This window comes from Callithrix jacchus, chromosome 22 (assembly GCF_049354715.1).
Source record: "Callithrix jacchus isolate 240 chromosome 22, calJac240_pri, whole genome shotgun sequence".
Classification (NCBI taxonomy): domain Eukaryota; kingdom Metazoa; phylum Chordata; class Mammalia; order Primates; family Cebidae; genus Callithrix; species Callithrix jacchus.
Window position 1 is genome coordinate 25266915 of NC_133523.1, and position 20111 is coordinate 25287025.

Below are 20111 nucleotides of genomic sequence, written 5' to 3' on the forward strand. Positions count from 1 at the left end.
TCTTTCTTAAAGAATCTTTTTCTGTCACCCAGCCTAGATGGCAGTGGTGCAATTTTGGCTCACTGCAAACTCCATCTCCTGGGTTAAAGCTATTCTCCAACCTCACCCTACTGAATAGCTGAAATTACAGTTATGTACCACCACGCCCCACTAATTTCTATATTTTCAGTAGAGATGGGGTTTCACCATTTTGGCCAGGCTGATCTCAAAATTCTGACCAAGATAGACATACTTTGTCTACCTTGGCCTCCCAAAGTGCTGGGATTACAGGTATGAGCCACTGTGTCTGGCCTATGACTAAATTTCACTAAAATCATTTTTATAATCACAGAGCAGCTCACAAACTTAGTACTTTGTAAACTGCAAAAAAATATATATATAATAAACAAGAAACTCATGGGTCTAACATAAGTATCAGGCAAGTAAAAACAGATAATTTGTCTGAGAAGATTCTGAACCATAAGCCATAATATATTACAGTAATAAATTCAATGCACACTAGAAAGTATAGATTTGCAGCTTTGTGCTGTAGCACTATCATAGTCAATGAGGTTTATCCAAGGCACGATTAATGGAATTGAAAACTTTCCCCAATACCCCACTGGGAGGAGGTGAAATTTAGCCAGCACTGGCAATTTCTCGCAGTCTCTATGGGGACTGAATTGTATATTTAAAAAAAGAAAGAAAGAAAAAAATAAAGATTTGCATTCAGCATTTTTGTGTATTTTTGTATTCTAAAAAATCAGATATCTGGCTGGGTATGGTGACTCACACCTGTAATCCCAGCACTTTGGTAGGCAAAGGTGGGTGGACTCACTTGAGGTCAGGAGTTCAAGACTAGCCTGATCAATATGGTGAAACACCATCTGTACAAAAAATACAGGTGTGGTGGCCTACACCTGTAGTTTCTGGAGAGCCTAAGAATGGAAAATTGTTTGAATCTGGGAGGTGGAAGTTGTAGTTAGCTGACATCATGCCACTGCACTCCAGCCTGGGCAACAGGGCAACACTCTGTTTCAAAAAAAAAATAAAATAAAAAAGAAAGAAACAGAAAATTAGACACCTTATTAAAATTATTTGTTTTCTTTCAATATTGATATCTGATTCTGAAAATACTTATAAACTAATTCTCAAACACAATTAATTTACAATTTGTTTACACCTACAGTTTATACTTAGAATAAATGTGTATGTTTAACTCTATGCAAATGAAAACTAAAAGTCAGTGTGTTTGCAAGCATAGAGGCCATGTATTCAAAGAAAAATATATAATACATTTTGAAAGGTATTTATTCAGGACTCAGATAGGTGTAAATTTTATTTATAATTGTATATAATTTTTCCTATTCCAAAAATGATTCTGTAGAAGTAAACCATAGAAGTAAATTGGCTGCAATGCAAATAATAAGTTCTAGAGGTGACGAGTATCTCACTTAACCAAATGTGATTATTATATGTTGTATACCTCTATCAGAATATGTATATATAACATAAATATTACATACCCACAAAAATTAACAGAAATAAATTTAAAGGTAAAAGAAAAGAGGAAAAACTGTTACCTGTGGAAACAATATTCTTAACTTATTGGAAGTTTTAAGCCATTGGCAAAAAACATTAGAGATGTTATTCCATCATCTTACCATCTTATACCAACACACTTGAGAAAAGGGAACGAGGTTAAAGTAAGTGGAATATCAAGACTTAATTTAATGCACAATATTTAACATGTGAAATGTTGAAGAATTCATAAATAATCTAAAATTTTTTTAATGTGCTACATTGTGTTTCATGAAAGTACAATTAGTAAAATCATGTACTACCAATTGATTTTAATAATTTTTGAAATGCAGTCTCACTCTGTCACCCAGTCTGGAGTGCAGTGGCACAATCCGGGCTCACTGCAACCTCCACTTCCTGGGTTCCAGCAATTCTTCTTCCTCAGCCTCCCAAGTAGTTGGGACTACAGGTATGCACCAACATGCCTTGCTAATTTTTGTGTTTTTAGTAGAGACAGAGTTTCACCATATTGGCCAGGCTGCTCTCAAACTCCAGACTCCCCCACATCAGCCTTTCAAAGCACTGCAATTACCAATGTGAGCCACAGTACCTAGCCAAATTAATTTTAACTAAAACTAAAAATATTTGTCTCTTTATGCAATGCACAAGAATACTACTCTTAACACTTACCTCATACATCACTCAATATTGTAAGTTAACCACAAAAAATTTTTTTACTTAGATTTTCATCATGCATCTTACATTTTAATATCCTCTTTCATAAAAGATGTCATAAATTCTCACCTAATAAAAACAATTTCTCATATCTTTCATATAACAACAATTGGTCACATGTTTTTATGTATAAATAGGAATACAGAAACAGGATGGGCCTGGCATAGTGACTAACACCTGTAATCCCAGCATGTTGAAAGGCTGAGCTGGTGGATCACTTGAGGTCACGAATTTGAGAACATCCTGGCCAACATGCCAACACTCCATCCCTACTAAAAATATAAAGCATAGCTGTGTGTGGTGTTATGTGCCTGTACTCCCAGCTACTTGGGAAGCTGAGGCAGTAGAATCACTTAAACCCGGGAGTTGGAGGTTGTAGTGAGCCGAGGTCACACCACTGCACCACAGCCTGGGTGACAGAGTTGCAAAAAACTAAAAAATAATCATTGTTTTAGCATGAAGTAATTTAAGAGTTAATTACAACATTACTAGTATGAAGTAGAGAGTTAGTTACAACATTATTTACTTTAAAAAAAGCTGTAGTCTTGCCAAAACAAAGTAATTATAAGTCTATAATTATAATTGCTTGTAATTATAACTCTACAAAAAAAAATTCCTACTGTTTTAAAGTTGCATACAAATAACTTTTCTACCAACTTTAGTTTTAGATTATATTGTAGACATAGAGCACTGCTTTAGTGAAAAGTCTGAAGTGTTAGTGCCTTAAATATTCTTTTCCCATTTACTCTGTCTGCAAAAAAATATTTTTTCGTATGAACACTCTGGAGTTTCTGCAGCTATTAATATCTTTCTTTCCCAAATGTATTACATTTGCAGGATTCTCTGATGCCGAACAAAGTTTGAGCAATTGCTTCAGGGTTTGCCTCTAACACATAATAAGCACAACAAGGTCTGTTACAAGTAAAGTTACTACAACTCTCTTTATATTCGTAATGTTTGCCTTTGAAATAAATGCTCCCCAGCACCTTAAAGGTTTATATTTTCTGAAGAATCTTTTGAGAGACTTCCATTTTTAATGCTTTTATTAAGTATAAGCTCTTTCATGTACAGTAAGATCGTGGGCATATATTTACCACTTTTTTACTTTCATTAATTTGGACATTTGTTCTCAAATGTTTTCCTGTGCAATAAGGTGTGAGCATTATTTAAAAGGTTTGTGACATTGTTTATACTTGTAGAAGTTTTCTCCAGTATGAATTACCTTACCTACAATCATGATAATCATTTAAAGGCTTTCTCACATTATTTACTTTTCTATGACTTCTCACCAGCACAACTTCTTTGATGTTTAGAAATGTTTGAAGTGTTGTCATAAGCACTGTGAGAACTTTCAGGTTTCTAGAGTTTATCTCCAGTATGAATCATAAAATGTCTGTTAAGAATTGAGGACTAGTTAAAGGCTTTGCCACATTCTACACACTTTGAGGTTTTCTCTTCATAATGAATTACCTTAGGTCTAGCAAGATTTCAGGACTGGATAAAGGCTATGCCATATTCTTCACACCTGTAAATTTTCTCCCCAGTACAAATTATCTTATGTGGAGTAACTTTTCAAGATTCGTCAAAAGCTTATCCACATTCCTCACATTTGTAGGGTTTCTCTCCAGTATGAATTCTCTTATGCCTAGAGAGCGTTGAGGATTGGTTAAAAGCTTTGCCACATTCCTCACATTTGGTAGGGTTTGTCTCCAGTATGAATCTTCTTATGTGTGTTAAGGCTGGAGTGCCACCTAAAAGATTTGCCACATTCTTCACATTTGTAGGGTTTGTCTCCAGTATGGATTCTCTTATGTGTAATAAGGTATGAGAAGCACCTAAAAGATTTGCCACATTCTTCACATTTGTAATCTTTCTCTCCAGCATGAATTCCTTTATGTCTAGCAAGGCCTGAAGAGAAGTTAAAAGCTTTGCCACATTCCTCACATTTGTAGGGTTTGTCTCCAGTATGGATTCTCTTATGTGTAATAAGGTTTGAGAACGACCTAAAAGATTTTCCACATTCTTCACATTTGTAGGGTTTGTCTCCAGTATGGATTCTCTTATGTATAATAAGGTGTGAGGATCGCCTAAAAGATTTGCCACATTTCTCACATTTGTAGGGTTTGTCTCCAGTATGGATTCTCTTATGTGTAATAAGGTATGAGAAGCACCTAAAAGATTTGCCACATTCTTCACATTTGTAATCTTTCTCTCCAGCATGAATTCCTTTATGTCTAGCAAGGCTTGAAGAGAAGTTAAAAGCTTTGCCACATTCCTCACATTTGTAGGGTTTGTCTCCAGTATGGATTCTCTTATGTGTAATAAGGTTTGAGAACGACCTAAAAGATTTTCCACATTCTTCACATTTGTAGGGTTTGTCTCCAGTATGGATTGTCTTATGTATAATAAGGCTTGAGGACCGCCTAAAAGACTTGCCACATTTCTCACATTTGTAGGGTTTGTCTCCAGTATGGATTCTCTTATGTGACATAAGGTTTGAGAACGACCTAAAAGATTTGCCACATTCTTCACATTTGTAGTCTTTCTCTCCAGCATGAATTCCTTTATGTCTAGCATGGCCTGAAGAGTGGTTAAAAGCTTTGCCACATTCCTCACATTTGTAGGGTTTGTCTCCAATATGGATTCTCTTATGTGTAATAAGCTTTGAGAACCACCTAAAAGATTTGCCACATTCCTCACATTTGTAGGGTTTGTCTCCAGTATGGATTCTCTTATGTGACATAAGGTTTGAGAACGACCTAAAAGATTTGCCACATTCTTCACATTTGTAGGGTTTGTCTCCTGTATGAATCTTCTTATGTGTATTAAAGCTGGAGTGCCACCTAAAGGATTTGCCACATTCTTCACATTTGTAGTCTTTCTCTCCAGCATGAATTCTTTTATGTCTAGCAAGGGCTGAAGAGTAAATAAAAGTTGTGCCACATTCCTCACATTTGTAGGGTTTCTCTCCAGTATGAATTCTCTTATGTCTAGTGAGCATTGAGGATTGGTTAAAAGCTTTGCCACATTCCTCACATTGGTAGGGTTTCTCTCCAGTATGAATTCTCTTATGTCTAGTGAGCATTGAGGATTGGCTAAAAGCTCTGCCACATTCCTCACATTTGTAGGATTTCTCGCCAGTATGAATCTTCTTATGTGTATTAAAGCTGGAGTGCCACCTAAAAGATTTACTACATTCTTCACATTTGTAGCGTTTCTCTCCAGAACAAATTATCTCATGTCTAGAATGGCTCGAGTGCCAGCTAAAAGTTTTGCCACACTCCTCACATTTGTAGCATTTCTCTCCAGTATGATTTCCCTTATGATAAGTAAGGCTTGAGGAGTGGACAAAAGCTTTGCCACATTCCTCAAATTTGTAGGGTTTGTCTCCAATATGGATTCTCTTATGTGTAATAAGGTTTGAGAATGACCGAAAAGATTTGCCACATTCTTCATATTTGTAAGATTTCTCTCCAGTACGAATTCTCATATGTGTAGTAAGGTGTAAGAACTGGTTAAAGGTTTGTCCACATTCTTCATATTTGTCGGGTTTCTTTCCAGTACAAATTTTTTTATATGTAGAAAGGTTTGAGGCATCATTATAGGCTTTGCCACATTCATTAAATTTGTAGGGTCGTTCTCTGGTATAAATTCTTTTATGTTCAGCTAAGTCTGAAAGTGTGCAAAATAACATTTTATATTCCTTACATTTCAAAGGTTCCTTTCCACTTTGTCTTATATTATATCTGTTTGAATTTGAATATTTATAAAAGACTTTGACAAATTTGTTGCATTGAAATATTTTACTCTGGGTAGTTGCCAAAACCTGGTTAAGTCCATTGTAACATTTTTTGTGTACCTTACACTCATCCGTGCTTTGACAACATTCTCCTAACTGAAAATTTTTATGTCCACATTTTTTATATCTTCTCAATATCACTTTTTGGAAATAATTTTTTATGCCCTGCTTTGGCCAAAGATCTTGGGCAAAATAAGAAGATGCAACTGAAAGAAATAAAAAACAAAAATAAAAACCAAATTACTCAAACAAATTACTCTGCTTACTCAACTAAGAATATATACAAGTCTTACCTATAAAATTATAGAAACTACATGACGAAATAGCATAGCAAAATTTTACAGGCTACATTTTTTTTTCAAACACATTTAAAGGTAATAAAAAGATACAGACCAAATTATATTAGTATAAAATTAAATTGTGTGCAATGCCCCCAGTGAGTTTAATGCAAAGAGGCACATAGAACAAAAGTCTCTTACATTTACCCAACACAGATCTTTCTGCTTCCCAATATGACATAGTGACTTGAAATAAATTGCCAACTGCTGGTTTCTTTGCTGAATGACAAGTAAAATGCTGCCTTACACATTTATATTTCTGAATGATACAGTATTTTACAGACCCTGGTTGCTGTCTCTCATTAAATCAGGTTCTGAAATAGTGGTATTCTTTAAGATGACAATTTGAGTCTGCTGAGACAGAAGATAAATTCTGAAGCCACATAAAGACTGTGGTACCACAGACAAAACAATTGTAAAAAGTGATTATTGGTTATTAAGAAGAAACATCAATGGCTGAGTGTGGTGGTTCACACCTGTAATCCTAGCACTTTGGGAAGCTGAGGTAAGTGGATCACCTAAGGCCAGATGCTTGAGACCAGTCTGGGTGGCATAGTAAAACCAAGTCTCCACTAAATATACAAAATTAGTTGAGCATGCAGATACATGCCTGTAATGGCAGCTATGTGGGAGGCTGAGACAGGAGAATCACTTGAACCTGGGAGGTACAGGCTGCAGTGACCAAAGACCATGCCACAGCACTCCAGTCTGGTGAGAAAGAAAAACTGTCTCAAAAAACAACCTTCTGAAACAACTGAATTCTGTAGAAGTATACAAAAACTGCATATTCCAAATTTCTGACACATAAAAGATGCTAAAAGCAGTTTCTTAAAGTAAGGCAAGTCGAGAAAACAACACATAATCAAATATATAAACATTATATTTTGTGAAAGATATGCACATACACAGAAACAGAATCTTGTGGCATTACATAATGATGCAGAAAACCTTTCAAATTATTCTCTAATATTTTAAACATACAAACAGAAAAATCAGAAACATCTGTTAAAAAATATACAATAATGTTGGTAAAAACATAATTACCAACCTCAATGACAAATGTCAAGGAAGATGTAAAAAAAAAAATTTTTTTTATTCAACTGAAATTTACTTTCTAACAAATTTAAAATATGCTTGTTGTTTTCATATAGGTTTTATGTAACCCCCAAAATACCATTAAGAGAAATTTGTACAAACACAATAAAGAAAATTAGAAATAAGTAAAATCATATCAATAGACACAAAACAAGAAAGAGAGTAAAGAAGAAACAAAGATGTAAAACTCTAATAAAATAATAAAAAACATAACATTGGAGGAGAGAAAGGAAGATGGCGCGGTGAGAACGACCCAGGATTGAAGCTCTCAGTGAACACACGGAGAGGGTGAGTCAGGGCCGCATTTCCAGACGGATCTTTGTTGCCCACAGAACAGGGAAATTCCCAGGTATAAAAGAGACGCGAAACGCCAGGCACAGGCTTTGCCTGGCGCAGCCGGCAGCCGGAACAACCAGCGGCGCTGTAGTGCAGCAGCGCTCCACAGCGCTTCACACAAAGTGCACTGGTCCAGGTGCCCTGTTGAACCGGCAATCTGAGACTTCAGAGGGATGAACTTGAGACTGAATGGGACTTGGACATTGAGCCAGGCCAGGAAATTTAAGGGAAACAGCATTTGGGGTAGTGTGGTGGGACAAACAAAACGACGATTCCAAACGCTCCAGGTTCCCTGAGAGCACAGCTGAACCCAGGACGGTGCAGCTCCGTGGACGGAGGGCGTCCACCATTACCGAGGCAATCCAGCCTTAATGAGGTACATGCCCGTTGCTGACGCAGCCTGCCATTGCTGAAGCAACCCACTATAACAAAGAGACTCCACAGGAGGGCGTAGCCCGTGGCAGCAGGGCAGAGACCAGAGCAGCAGGGCAGACCCTGCAGAAACAGGGAGAACCTCACACCAGCAGGGCAGGGGTACGGCAGGCAAATAGTGACTAGACAGCTTCCTAGGTGAGCAGGATAGCACAACAAACACTCACAAAGCCCCAGACCCCATGAGACAGATCATCTGAGAAAAAAAGGGTTTTTTAATGAGTTCTGCTACAGCAGAATTAAACGTAGCAGTCTAACAGCCCTGAATGAACAACAGAGCTCACAGCTCAGCACTTGAGCTCCTATAAAATACAGACTGTCTTCTCAAGCAGCTCCCTGACCCCTCTATATCCAAAAGACTGACATTTGGCAGGAATCATTCTGGGAAAAAGATAGCAAAAAAAAAAAAACTGGGAGCATCCCTCATTGTTCCGCAGCAGTTATAGGTGCACCCCAGACAAGCAGGGCCTGGAGTGGACTGCAGCAGTCGTACAGTGAAGAAGCTAGACTGGTAGAAGGAAAACCAAGTGACAGAAATACTTCATCATCAACAATCTGGGCATCCACTCAGAGATCCAATCAAAAAGTCAGCAACTACACAGACGACAGGTGGATAAATCCACAAAGATGAGAAGAAACCAGTGCAAAAAGGAGGAAAACACCCGAAACCAGAACACCTCGCCTCCTAGAAAGGACCAAAACGCCTCACCAGCAAGGGAACAAAGCTGGGCGAAGAATGACTGTGATGAAATGAAGGAATTAGACTTCAGAAGGTGGATGATGAAAAACTTTTGTGAGCTAAAAAAACATGTTTCAAATCAATGCAAAGAAATTAAGCACCTTGAGAAAAGATTTGAAAAAACATTCGAGGAAATGATAACAAGAATGCATAACTTAGAGACGAATATGAATGAAATAAAGAAGCTGAAAAACACATAAGAGAACTTCGCGAAGCAAGCACAAATTTCAACAGCGAAATTGATGAAGCAGAAGAAAGAATATCAGAAGTCGAAGATCAACTCAATGAAATAAAACGAGAAACCAAGATCAGAGAAAAAAGCGCAAAAAAAAGGAATGAACAAAGTCTCCAAATAATGTGGGACTATGTGAAAAGACCTAACCTACGTTTGATAGGTGTACTAGAATGTGACGAACAGAATGTATCCAAGCTGGAAAATACTCTTCAGGACATTATCCAGGAAAATTTCCCCCACCTAGAAAGACAGGACAACACTCAAATGCAACAAATACAGAGAACACCACAAAGATATTCTGCAAGAAGAGCAACCCCAAGGCACATAATCGTCAGATTCAACAAGGTTGAAATAAAAGACAGAATACTAAGGGCAACCAGAGAGAAGGTCGGGTCACCCACAAAGGGAAGCCCATCAGACGCACAGCAGATCTCTCGGCACAAACCCTACAAGCCAGAAGAGAGTGGGGGCCAATATTCAAGATCCTTAAAGAAAAGAACTTTCAACCCAAAATTTCATATCCAGCCAAACTGAGCTTCAGAAGTGAAGGAAAAATAAAATCCTTTGCGAACAAGCAAGTACTCAGAGATTTTGTCACCACCAGCCCTGCTTTACAAGAGCTCCTGAAAGAGGCATTACACATAGAAAGGAACAACCAGTACCAGCCATTCCAAAATCACACTAAATACTAAAGAGCATCAACATAATGAAGAATCTACAACAACTAACAAGAAGATCAGCCACCTAGCATCAAAATGGCAGTATCAAATTCACACATAACAATATTAACCCTAAATGTAAATGGACTAAATGCACCAATCAAAAGACACAGACTGGCAAATTGGATAAAAATCCAAAACCCATCAGTGTGCTGTATCCAGGAAACCCATCTCACATGCAAGGATGCACAAAGGCTAAAATAAAGAAAAGGAGGAAGATTTACCAAGCAAATGGAGAGCAAAAAAAAGCAGGAGTTGCAATTCTCATCTCTGATAAAATAGACTTTAAAGCAACAAAGATCAAAAGAGAAAAAGAAGGCCATTACATAATGGTAAAGGATCGATACAACAAGAGCTAACAATCCTAAACATATATGGACCCAATACAGGAGCACCCAGATACATAAGGCAAGTTCTTAATGACTTACAGGGACTTAGACTCCCACATAATCATAGTGAGAAACTTTAACACTCCACTGTCAATATTAGACAGATCAACCACACAGAAAATCAACAAGGATATTTAACGCTTGAACTCAGACGTGGAGCAAGCAAACCTGATAGACATTAACAGAACTCTCCACCCCAAATCCACAAAATATACATTCTTCTCAGCACCACATCACACGTACTCTAAAATTGACCACATAATTGGAAGTAAAGCACTCCTCAGCAAATGCAAAATAACTGAAATCATAACAAACAGTCTCTCAGACCATAGTGCAATCAACTTAGAACTCAGAATTCAGAAACCAACCCAGAACCGCACAGCTTCATGGAAACTGAACAACTGGTCTTGAATGTTGACTGGATAAACAATGAAATAAAGGAAGAAATAAAGAAGTTCTTCGAAACCAATGGGAACGAAGACACAACATGCCAGAATCTCTGGGACACATTTAAAGCAGTCTCTAGAGGAAAATATATAGCAATAAGTGCCCATATGAGAAGAATGGAGAGATCCAAAATAGACACCCTATCGTCAAAATTGAAAGAGCTAAAGGAGCAAGATCAAAAAAACTCAAAACCCAGCAGAAGACAAGAAATAACTAAGATCAGAGCTGAACTGAAGGAGATAGAGACACGAAAACCCCTTCATAAAATCAATAAATCCAAGAGCTGGTTTTTTGAAGATATCAACAAAATAGACCACTAGCCAGATTGATTAAAAATAAAAGAGAGAACAACCAAATAGATGCAATAAAAAATGATAAAGGGGAAATCACCACAGATTCCACAGAAATTCAAACCATCATCAGAGAATATTACAAACAACTCTATGCACATAAACTAGTAAACCTGGAAGAAATGGATAAATTCCTGGACTCCTGTGTCCTCCCAAGCCTAAACCAGGAAAAAGCTGAAACTATGAATAGACCAATAACAAGGTCAGAAGTCGAGGCAGCAATTAAGAGCCTACCACACATAAAAGCCCAGGTCCAGATGGGTTCACAACTGAATTCTACCAGAAACACAACGAGGAGCCGGTACCATTCCTTCTGAAACTATTCCAAATAATCCAAAGAGGGAATCCTTCCCAAATAATTTTATGAGACCAATATCATCCTGATACCAAAACCCAGCAGAGACCCAACAAGAAAAGAAAACTTTAGGCCAATATCCATGATGAACATAGACGCAAAAATCTTCAATAAAATATTGGCAAGCCGACTGCAACAGCAAATCGAAAAACTTATCCATCATGATCAAGTAGGATTTATCCCAGGGATGCAAGGCTGGTTCAACATACGCAAGTATATAAACGCAATTAACCACATGAAAAGAACCAAAAAAAAAAGCACATAATTATCTCAATTGATGCAGAGAAGGCGTTCGACAATATTCAACAGCCCTTTATGCTAAAAACCCTCAATAAACTCGGTATTGATGGAACGTATCTCCAAGTAATAAAAGCTATTTATGACAAACCAACAGCCAATATCATACTGAATGGGCAAAAACTGGAAGCATTCCCTTTGAAATCTGGCACTAGGCATGGATGCCCTCTGTCACCACTCCTATTCAATATAGTACTGGAAGTTCTAGCCAGAGCAATCAGGCAAGAAAAAGAAATAAAGGGTATTCAAATAGGAAAGGTGGAAGCCAAATTGTCTCTATTTGCACACGACATGATAGTATACCTAGAAGACCCCATTGCCTCAGCCCAAAGACTCCTGAAACTGGTAAGCAACTTCAGCAAAGTCTCAGGATATAAAATCAATGTGCAAAAATCACAAGCCTTCCTCTACACCAATAACAGACTTAAAGAGAGCCAAATCAAGAATGAACTGCCATTCACAATTGCTACAAAAAGAATGAAATACCTAAAAATACAACTCACAAGGAACGTAGGGGACCTCTTCAAGGAGAACTACAAACCACTGCTCAACGAAATCAGAGAGGACACAAACAGATGGAGAAACATTCCATGTTCATGGTTAGGAAGAATTAATATCGTGAAAATGGCTATACTGCCCAAAGTAATTTACAGAATCAACGCTATCCCCATCAAGCTACCATTGACTTTCCTCACAGAACTGGAGAAAACCACCATGAACTTCATATGGACCCAAAAAAAAAGCCCTCATAGCCAAGTCAATTCTAAGCAAAAAGAACACAGCGGGGGGCATCACACTACCTGATTTCAAACTATGCTACAAGGCTACAGTAATCAAAACAGCATAGTACTGGTACCAAAACAGAGATATAGACCAATGGAACAAAACAGAGGCATCGGAGACAACACTACATATCTACAACTATACAATCTTTGATAAACCTGACAAAAACAAGCAAGGGAGAAAGGATTCCCTGTTTAACAAATGATGTTGGGAAAACTGGCTAGCCACGTGCAGAAAGCAGAAACTAAACCCCTTCCTGACACCTTACACTAAAATTAACTCCAGATGGATTAAAGACTTAAACATAAGACCTGGCACCATAAAAACCCTAAAAGGAAATCTAGGCAAAAGCATCCAGGACATAGGAGTAGGCAAGGACTTCATGAACAAAACACCAAGAGCATTGGCAACAAAAACCAAAATAGACAAATGGGACCTAATCAAACTTTACAGCTTCTGCACGGCAAAAGAAACAGTCACTAGAGTGAATCGGCAACCAACAGAATGGGAAAACATTTTTGCAGTTTACCCATCTGACAAAGGGCTGATATCCAGAATTTAGAAAGAACTCAAACAGATTTACAGGAAAAAAACAAACAAGCCCGTTCAAAAGTGGGCACAGGATATGAACAGACACTTTACAAAAGAAGACATATATGAGGCCAACAATCATATGAAAAAATGCTCGTCGTCACTGGTCATCAGAGAGATGCAAATCAAAACCACATTGAGATACCATCTCACGCCAGTTAGAATGGCAATCATTAAAAAATCTGGAGACAACAGATGCTGGAGAGGATGTGGAGAAAAAGGAACACTTTTACACTTGGTGGGAGTGTAAATTAGTTCAACCATTGTGGAAGACAGTGTGGCGATTCCTCAAGGCCTTAGAAATAGAATTTCCATTTGACCCAGCCATCCCATTACTGGGTATATATCCAAAGGACTATAAATCGTTCCACTATAAGGACACATGCACACGAATGTTCATTGCAGCACTCTTTACAATAGCAAAGACCTGGAATCTACCCAAATGCCCATTGATGATAGACCTGGAATCAACCCAAATGCCCATGGGAAAATGTGGTACGTATACACCATGGAATATTATGCAGCAATCAGAAATGATGAGTTTGTGTTGTTTGTAGGGACATGGATGAATCTGGAGAACATCATCCTCAGCAAACTGACACAACAACAGAAAATGAAATACCGCATATTCTCACTCATAGGCGGGTGATGAAAAATGAGAACACATGGACACAGGGAGGGGAGTACTAAACACTGGGGACTATTGCGGGGGAAAGGGGAGGGCCAGCGGGAGGGGGAGCTGGGGAGGGATAGCATGGGGAGAAATGCCAAATGTGGGTGAAGGGGAGAAAGGAAGCAAAACTCACTGCCATGTGTGTACCTATGCAACTGTCTTGCATGTTCTGCACATGTACCCCAAAACCTAAAATGCAATTAAAAATAAAAAAAAAACATAACATTGTTTATCACTTTCAGAAAATTATTTAAATACATATATAAAATTAACTTTCAAATTAAGAGACATACTTTCAATACATAAATTTATTAAAAGTTTAAAAACCAAGATTCCTTTTTTTCTCACAAAAGACAATTCAGATCAACTGATTAAAAAAACAAAAAACACTGAATGGGGCAAGATGGAAGCACACATTTAATGCAAATATAAATCATTGAGGGCAGAGAAAATAAAAATAATATTATGCAAAATAATACTCAATATTATACATATTAAGTCAAAAATTGTTATATTTTAAAAATGTACTTCAAGTCAAAATTTCATGGAGAGAAAAAAAGACATTAAAACTTACAAATTTAGAGCCGGGAGCGGTGGCTCATGCTTGTTATCCCAGCACTTCAGGAGGCTGAGGCAGGTGGATCACGAGGTCCAGCCTAAACTGTCTCTACTGGAAATACAGAAAAAATTAGCAGGGCATGGTGGCATGCACCTGTAATCCCAGCTATTCAGGAGGCTGAGGCAAGAGAATCATTTGAACATGTGAGGCGGAGGTTGCCTCAAGCCGAGATCACAACATTGCACTCCAGCGTGGGTGACAGAGTGAGACTCCACTAAAAAAAAAAAAAAAAAAAAAAAACTTCCAAATTAGGTCAGATGCAGTGGCTCATGCCTGTAATCCTAGCAAGTTGGGAGGCAGAGGTGGGTGAATCAGTTGAGCTCAGGAGTTCGAGACTCAACTTGCCAACATAGTGAAACCCCAGTCTCTACTAGTAACACAAATATTGATCAGGCATGGTGGTAAGTGCCTGTAATACTAGCTATACTGTAATCCTAGATAATGTTATAATGATGTTTATCTTTGTCAGTGCAATCTAAGGATTTTTTTTTTTTTTTTTGAGTTGGAGTCTCTTTCACCCAGCCTAGAGTGCAATGGTGGGATCTCAGCTCACCACAACCTCCACCTTCTGGGTTTAAGCAATTCTCCTGCCTCAGCTTCTCAAGTAGCTGGATTACAGGTGTGCACCATCACACCAGGCTAATTTTTGTTTTTTATGTATAGACAGGGTTTCACCATGTTTGTCAGGCTTGTCTTGAACCCTTGACTTTGTAATCTGCCCGACTCAGTCTCCCAAAGTACTAGGATTACAAGTGTGAGCAACACCCAGTTGCAAAGAACAGATTTAATACAAAGTTTTTCAATTTCTCATTGCATTTTGTAAGAAATGCAGCAATCCTGAGTATATGGAATCTCTACAGACAATAAAGTACCCAAAAATATTAAACACAAAATGAAACAATGTTGAGAACAGTACAGTTCCTGATTTCAAAACACATTAGAAAGCTAGAGAATTAAAACAATTTGATGTGAGTATAAAGGTGAAAAAGTAGACTAATAAAATAGAATGGGCCAGGTGTGGTGGCTTATGCCTGTAATCCCAGCACTTTGGGAGGCTAAGGAGGGTAGATCATGAGGTCAGCAGCTCAAGACCAGCCTGAACAACATAGTGAATCCTTTTCCCTACTAAAAATACACAAATTAGCCAGGCATGGTGGCAGGTACTTGTAATCCCAGCTACTCAGGAGGTTGAGGCAGGACAATTGCTTGAACCCAGGAGGTGGAGATTGCAGTGAACTGCGAGCCCTCCATTGCACTCCTGCCTCGGTGACACAGTGAGACTGCATCTCAAAATAAAATAATAATATTAATACATGCAACACAATGCAGCACATATATGAAAACTCTCCCATATATGGTAATATAAAGAAGAGTCATTTGCATACCCATAATTATCTTACCAGTGCTACTGAAAGCCAATAGGTAAAAACAATGCAAATTTCTGTCACCAAATAGTTCAGTAGATATAATTGAAAATATAAAAATATAAAAATATTTACTCAGTTTGCAAACATCAGAAAGTATTCTAACTATAAAGGTAAATCTTGATGACATTATGCAAAATAAAATGAGCCAGCCACAAAAAGAGATGTTATGAGATATACAAAGCAGCTACTCTTAGCAAGAAAAAACAGAATGGAGTTTGAAAAGTGCAAAAAAAAAAAAAAAAAATGGGAAAAACTGGTAGTTGTTTACTGCATATAACAAAATTTCCAGAAATCTTTCATAAAACAAAGTAAATATACTTACCATGCCTGAAATGAACACTGTTTTTGAATCAGAGTCATACTCTGTCACCCAGGCTGGAGTGCATGACACAGTTATAGCTCATTGCAGCCTCATACTTTCAGGTTCAAATAATCCTCCCTCCTTAATCTCCCAAAAAGATAGGACCTTACTACTATGTCTGGGTAACTTTTAAAATATTTTATAGAGATGAGGTCTCCATATGTCTCTCAGGCTGTTCTCAAGCTTTTGAACTCACACAGTCTTCCTGCTGTGGCCTCCCAAAATTGGGGGATTAGATGTAAACCACTACCATCACTGGCCATGAAAGGTACACTTAAACAGATTTAAGAACATAAATTTTATTCATTTAGACAAGATTCTTTATTATTAAAAATCATCTAAGAAAACATAAATACAAGATTAACCATATACACTTATATAATCAGACTGTAATAGACATATGGTTGATTTATCTCTTAATTAAACCACACAACTACGTATGGGTATACACAGAATTGCAAATTGTCTAAAAGTGTAAAACCAAAAAACACAACGAAGTATGTTAAACAACCTACACTGAGAAAACACATTAATACAGAACTGCAAAACAATAAATGTTCACTCATAAACTCTGGTATGCAGCAGTGATGAAGCGTTAAGAAAGAATTTGTGTGGATAACTACAATAGTTTACTGTAACTATGAACTCATTGAAGATGAATATTTTGAATCATTGGCATCCACTGTAATGCAGTAAAGTTTCATATAAAATGCAGTGTAATGCTAAATAGAAGATTCGAATGCCAAACTGTTGATAAATAAGCATTTAAGTGAGATAATTTTTAAGTTTTAAATATATGCTATTCTTACACAAAATAAAACATCTGTAATCTAACTTTAGAAGCAAAGAATACCCTTACATTGCTAAATGAAAAAAATATATAGAGATTTTGCAGAATATTGTCAGAGAATCTGATACATTAAACAAATATTTGGTAATGATTTATGTTCTATTTTAGATATAGCCTGACAAAAATGAGTGAAAATCTTATTATTTTTATTTAGCTGCCTACATTTACTTTTCACCTGCCTACTAATTATCTAATTCACTTCAGGCATAACATGTAAATTCTACTATATTGTCATAAATGTCTAAATTTAAAATGACAGACAAAAATCAAAATAGAAAATGTAAAGTAGAAATGTACAGGGAGAGTGACATCATCAAGATGGGAAAATAAAGGATGCCCTATTTGCGTATTTTCTGACAGCAAGAAAATTCATCAGCCATCCCTAACAAAAATCCCTTTATGAGAGACACAGGAATCATGGCTCAAACCTGTAATGACAGGTCCATGGTACATTGAGTCACAGAACTACTTCAGGCTAGGATTTCAAGACCAGCCCGTGTTATGTAGAAAGACCTCATCTCCAAAATAAGTGCCATTAAAAAAGCTTTAAGATCCAGGGAGGAAGTTGTACAACTCTGCTAATACCCAAGACAGAGGAACATTCTTTTCAGAAGACAGGCTTTGATTCAGGTGGCAGATTCTAGGGATCCTGTTCTTGGCTATAGAGCAGAAAATGTCCCACTGAACTTGGTCCCACTGTGAATTCTGAACTTACCCTGTAATCATCCCAAATTCCTCCCAGCCACAGTCTGGGAAAGATCCCACCCTTCCAGAGGCCTGGAAGAAGACACCCGTTTATAGCCATGCTGTTGGGGCTGTAGACGTTGGCCCTCATTGTGGTCCATGAAGCAGTTTCATGACTCAGTTTCACCTCCCTGAGCCATAGCGCATGGCAAGCTCTGCCTATGTAGAAACCCACAGTGACCTTGGGAAATTTTCTCTGGTACTCAGTGAAAGCCAAACTCATCTACATCTTAATATAAAGCCTCCAATATGAAGACCCAAGTGCAGAAACCTGACCTGCAGTCTGCCAAACAAAGCAAAGTCCTGAAGAATACTCAGTCTGCCCAAAAATCATATATAAGAATTAGAACTACCCAGTCCCCTTATAACAAGCCAACTAAAGATGGACCCTAATGCATAACCAGCAGCCTTTGTAACCACACTAAAACCACTCTCCACTACAAAGCCATAGGGCATCCCATCACCCTGGGGCTCAACAAAAGATCTTTACCTTCTGAAACCACTTTATAGAAAGGTGAAGAGGTTTTTGCTCCTTCAAATTCACAGACACCAATGCAAAAGTATATTGTGCCTATTCTCAATGCTACTATCTGAACATAGCATTGGAAGTGTGTGCAATAAAAATTAGTCAGAAAATATTCTAGGTTATTGAAATTAAAGACAAATAATTAAAAAGTTGCTTTTTGCAGATCATTTGATCTTATATAAAAATAAACATTACATTAAAACTGAAAGTAATAATAACACTCATTCAATTAGCAAAATACAGATTAACATACAAGTATAAGTTATGGCTCCATACACTTTAAACAAACACTCTGATAAGAGAAAGGAAGCAATCTTACTTACAATAGCACTAAAATAATACATTTCAAAGAACAAATATAACCAAGGAGCTTAAATATCTTTCAAATAAAAAATACATCAATTTAAAAAACTATATAACAAAAATAAATATAAAAACATTTCATGTCTATTGGTTGAAAGACTATTGTTAAAGTGCCGAGAACAACCCAGGATTGGAGCCCGCGTTGAATTCGCAAACGGTGAGTCAGTGCTGCATTTCCAGACTGATCTTTGTTGCCCACAGAACAGGGAAACTCCCAAGTATAAAAAGACACGGGACGCCAGGCAGTAGGTCTGCCTGGCGAAGCCGGCAGCCGGGGCGGCGGCGGCCGGCCCTACCCAGCAATCCCCACAGGGCGCGCTTGTCCGGGTGCCTTGTTGAACCGGCAACCCGAGACTTGAGAGGGCTGGACTTGAGACTGAACGAGACTTGCACAGTAGCCCAGCCCAGGGGATTGCAGGGAGAGATCGCTTGGGATACCCAGTGGGACGAACAAAACCGCGATTTCAAACTATCCCGGGCAGACGGTCTGAGACGCTCTGTGGGGGAGGGGCGTCCACCACTACGAAGGCAACCTGCCCCAACTGAGATACACGCCCACTGCTGGCAGCCAGCCGTTGCCGAGGCAACCCGCCCCAACTGAGATACACGCCCACTGCTGACGCAGCAAGCCGTTGCTGAGGCAACCCGCCCCAACTGAGATACACGCCCATTGCTGATGCAGCCAGCCGTTGCCAAGGCAACCCGTCCCTACTGAGATACACGCCCACTGCTGACGCACCCTGCCGTTGCTGAGGCAACACGCTACAACGAAGAGACTCCGCCACAGGGCGTGGCGGAGACCACAGCAGAGCCGGCAGGAACAGCGCGAATCACACAACAGCAGGGCGGAGCCTCGGCAGCCAAACAGTGGCTAGTCTGCCTTTGAGCTGGGCAGGACACCTGATCGGACATCCAAAAATAAAGCCCAAACCCCTCAACACAGAGCATTTGAGAAAAAAAAAGGGTTGTTTAATGAGCTGTGTTGCAGCAGAATCAAACATAGCAGCCTAACAGCCCTGAATGAACAACAGAGTGCACAGCTCAGCAATTAAACCCCTATAAAGTACAAACTGTCTCCTCAAGCAGCTCCCTGACCCCTCTATATCCAAAAGACTGTCATTAGGCAGGCATCATCCTGGGACAAAGAGAGCAGAAAAAGAAACTGGTAGCATCCCTCGCTGTGCCACGGCTACTAGAGGTGCACCCCAGACAAGCAGGGTCTGGAGCGGACCTCAACAGTCGTACAGCGAAGGGGCTAGACTGGTAGAAGGAAAACAAAGCAACAGAAATACTTCATCATCAACATTCTGGGTGTCCACTCAGAGACCCAAACGAAAAGTCAGCAACTACGCAGACGACCAGCGGACAAATCCACAAAGATGGGAAGAAACCAGCGCAAAAAGGAGGA

General features: G+C 38.5%; 1 protein-coding gene and 1 non-coding gene across 6 annotated transcripts in view; one reads left to right on the forward strand and one right to left on the reverse strand.

Annotated features, from left to right (window-relative positions):
* The first annotated feature begins 517 nt into the window (after positions 1 to 517).
* On the forward strand, positions 518 to 657 carry LOC118150420 (U4 spliceosomal RNA). Its single transcript, XR_004738517.1, has one exon. It is a non-coding gene; the product is annotated as a U4 spliceosomal RNA (small nuclear RNA).
* Positions 658 to 3265: 2608 nt separating this feature from the next.
* LOC100390149 (uncharacterized) overlaps positions 3266 to 20111 on the reverse strand; it is a 46659-nt gene continuing 29813 nt past the window's right edge. For 2 of the 5 annotated variants that reach the window (XM_054249805.2, XM_078359898.1), the window contains exons 4-5: positions 6983 to 7080; positions 3266 to 6240 (exon numbers count right to left, since the gene is read on the reverse strand). In XM_054249805.2, the coding sequence (XP_054105780.1) occupies positions 3923 to 6240; positions 6983 to 7064 (2400 nt within the window). In that variant the 5' untranslated portion in view covers positions 7065 to 7080 and the 3' untranslated portion in view covers positions 3266 to 3922. Of the gene's footprint in view, positions 6241 to 6982; positions 14484 to 20111 lie in introns of all 5 variants that reach the window. The other 3 variants (XM_035286965.3, XM_078359897.1, XM_078359896.1) reach the window with 2 other exon arrangements.